Genomic DNA, 2,168 nt, shown 5'->3' on the forward strand with positions numbered 1-2,168 from the left:
TTGACCTGGCGGAGGAGTATGGAGGAGACTGCGAAACGTTTGGTGGTGCTACTCATCTTCCAGAATGGGGACCGCGTGATGCCCACTGTGCCTGGTTGGAGACACTGCAAGATATGGCTGCATCTGATGTTAGTGACGTTCTTATTGTCAGTTTCTATCCAGATTGTGTGAACAAGCGTCTGGAGGTGTAGACACCTCGGACTGATGTGGTAAGCTAGCATCAAGTCTCTTTCCTATTCATCTTCATTCTTAAGTTCATAATAATGGTTTCAAATAAATCACGGTTGTACGGTAGCGAAGCATCGGCGTTGAAGACCGATATCATGCTGTCGATCATTCTTATTCTTATTCTTATTATTAAATCGATCAGCCTCCATTTGGCGAACCATGGTCCTATATTGCCAAAGCTGAATTGTGTCGATTTCCTCACTGTACCGATTGGCCAGTATTCAAACTTTCCTGTTTGCTCATACCTGTTAGAACGAGTGGCTTGCCAACAAGAAATTTTCCCTAAGGCAAACAGATATATATCCACCTAATAGAATATCTTAGATAATAGTTATCGAAATGTTGGTTCAATCACTTACGCAAAAAATGTACCGGGACCCTTTCTTATCATTTGTAAGCAGCTACCCGGTAGACTGAACACAGAGTTAATTCTGAAGTTTTTTCCATTTATCATCACTTTTAGAAACACAAACGGTGATGTTAGAGCGAGGTAGTGTTGGTATAAGCAGCAAGGTGTCTCGCTAAACCTAAGTACAGAGTCTGAAGACAGAGAACGCATTCACCGCTCTTAAAAATTTCCTTTCAAAACGCAGTTTCCAACTTCTTCTCTCTTCAGTAATATCCTACCTTATACTTCATAAACTTCGTGCGTTTATTTTTTTGATATTAAGTGTCCTATGGTCACAATAGACTGTCACCGCCATTATCATCCCATCATTAATTATCAGCGGAATCTTCATTTTCAGTAGATATCCCCATTCGTAGAAACCATAAAAAGCAAATTTCCTAATAGCATCACAAGATTTAATCTATGCAGCCTAAAAGTGAAGTGAAAATAGGTTTGTTATAAAAGTTCTGTAGAGATTGGCAAACTAGGTTGAGAAATCTGATTGGCTATATGTAAGGAAATGCAAAACCGATTATAATGACTGCGGGATATGTGAAAGTAAGACTGTTTTGTATCTTTTCGACAAAACCTATTTTGCAATTGGATGTAAAGCCGTGGTGTCCAGCCTATTCTGATCCAGTTGTACTCGGAAAAATTACCACACTGTACTTCTCAGCTATGTAGCTTATAACCCATTTTTTGTTTTTTTTTACCTTCGATGAACTTTAGTTTGTGTACCAGTGTCCTGTCCCTTAGAGGAATGGTTTGACGAGATAAAGGGCGAACCACGAACATAAATTAAGAATGCCTTGATGGTGCTTCAAAATGCAGCGGGAAAAGTGACTGTACCAGTGTCCTGTCCCTTAGAGGAATGGTTTGACGAGATAAAGGGCGAACCACGAACATAAATTAAGAATGCCTTGATGGTGCTTCAAAATGCAGCGGGAAAAGTGACAAATTTCCTTCTAGCATAGCTATGAGTTCGAGCCTATGGATACTACTGGTGGTTTTGTATCCATTCGGCAGCATCTTGAGGCGTATGGTAGGGTTTATTGTTAAGTTGATTCAGCGGTCCGCGATCACATCCACCCGTTCTGTGTGGTTATGGGTTCGGTGTGCAAGATTCATAGGGTGGATCGGCGTACCACAAACAGATAGCGGAGGATGACAATTACTCACAAACATTCATCCCCCTATGACTTCAACTGGCGCATTTTTTCACCAAGCATATGCAGCCACTGGATTTTTGGCTAGGATGTTCGATCTCTGGTCCGTCATTTTCCACCTAGCGGGGACCACCAATCGTAGAGGGGACACTCTACCCTGATCATGTAAGCAGTACCATTGGATTGATAGGTACGATACATCACCCCTCTAGTGGATCAGAAAAGTTCTGCAATTTCCGCCTTACTACTACCCTGCAGTAGGAAGCATTTTAGGAATTCTATAGAGGAGAATGTCGGTAGCTCAGGTAGCGTAGATGGTCGTTGGCTTGTTCGCTGAGCTGGGCAATTTGGTTGCAAACGTTTCATCACCAATCGAGGTGACATCA

At 41.8% G+C, this 2,168-nt stretch overlaps 1 protein-coding gene across 1 annotated transcript; it reads right to left on the bottom strand.

Moving 5' to 3' along the window:
- Positions 1–220: 220 nt before the first annotated feature.
- Positions 221–2,148, bottom strand: T265_05619 (hypothetical protein; the record flags this gene model as incomplete). The annotated part of the gene is made up of 2 exons (XM_009170678.1): positions 221–393; positions 2,028–2,148. 2 exons carry the CDS (start codon positions 2,146–2,148, stop codon positions 221–223), a joined length of 294 nt encoding a protein of 97 aa, XP_009168942.1.
- Positions 2,149–2,168: the final 20 nt, after the last annotated feature.

The sequence above is a fragment of the Opisthorchis viverrini genome (assembly GCF_000715545.1).
Source record: "Opisthorchis viverrini unplaced genomic scaffold opera_v5_109, whole genome shotgun sequence".
NCBI classification, from domain to species: Eukaryota; Metazoa; Platyhelminthes; class Trematoda; order Opisthorchiida; family Opisthorchiidae; genus Opisthorchis; species Opisthorchis viverrini.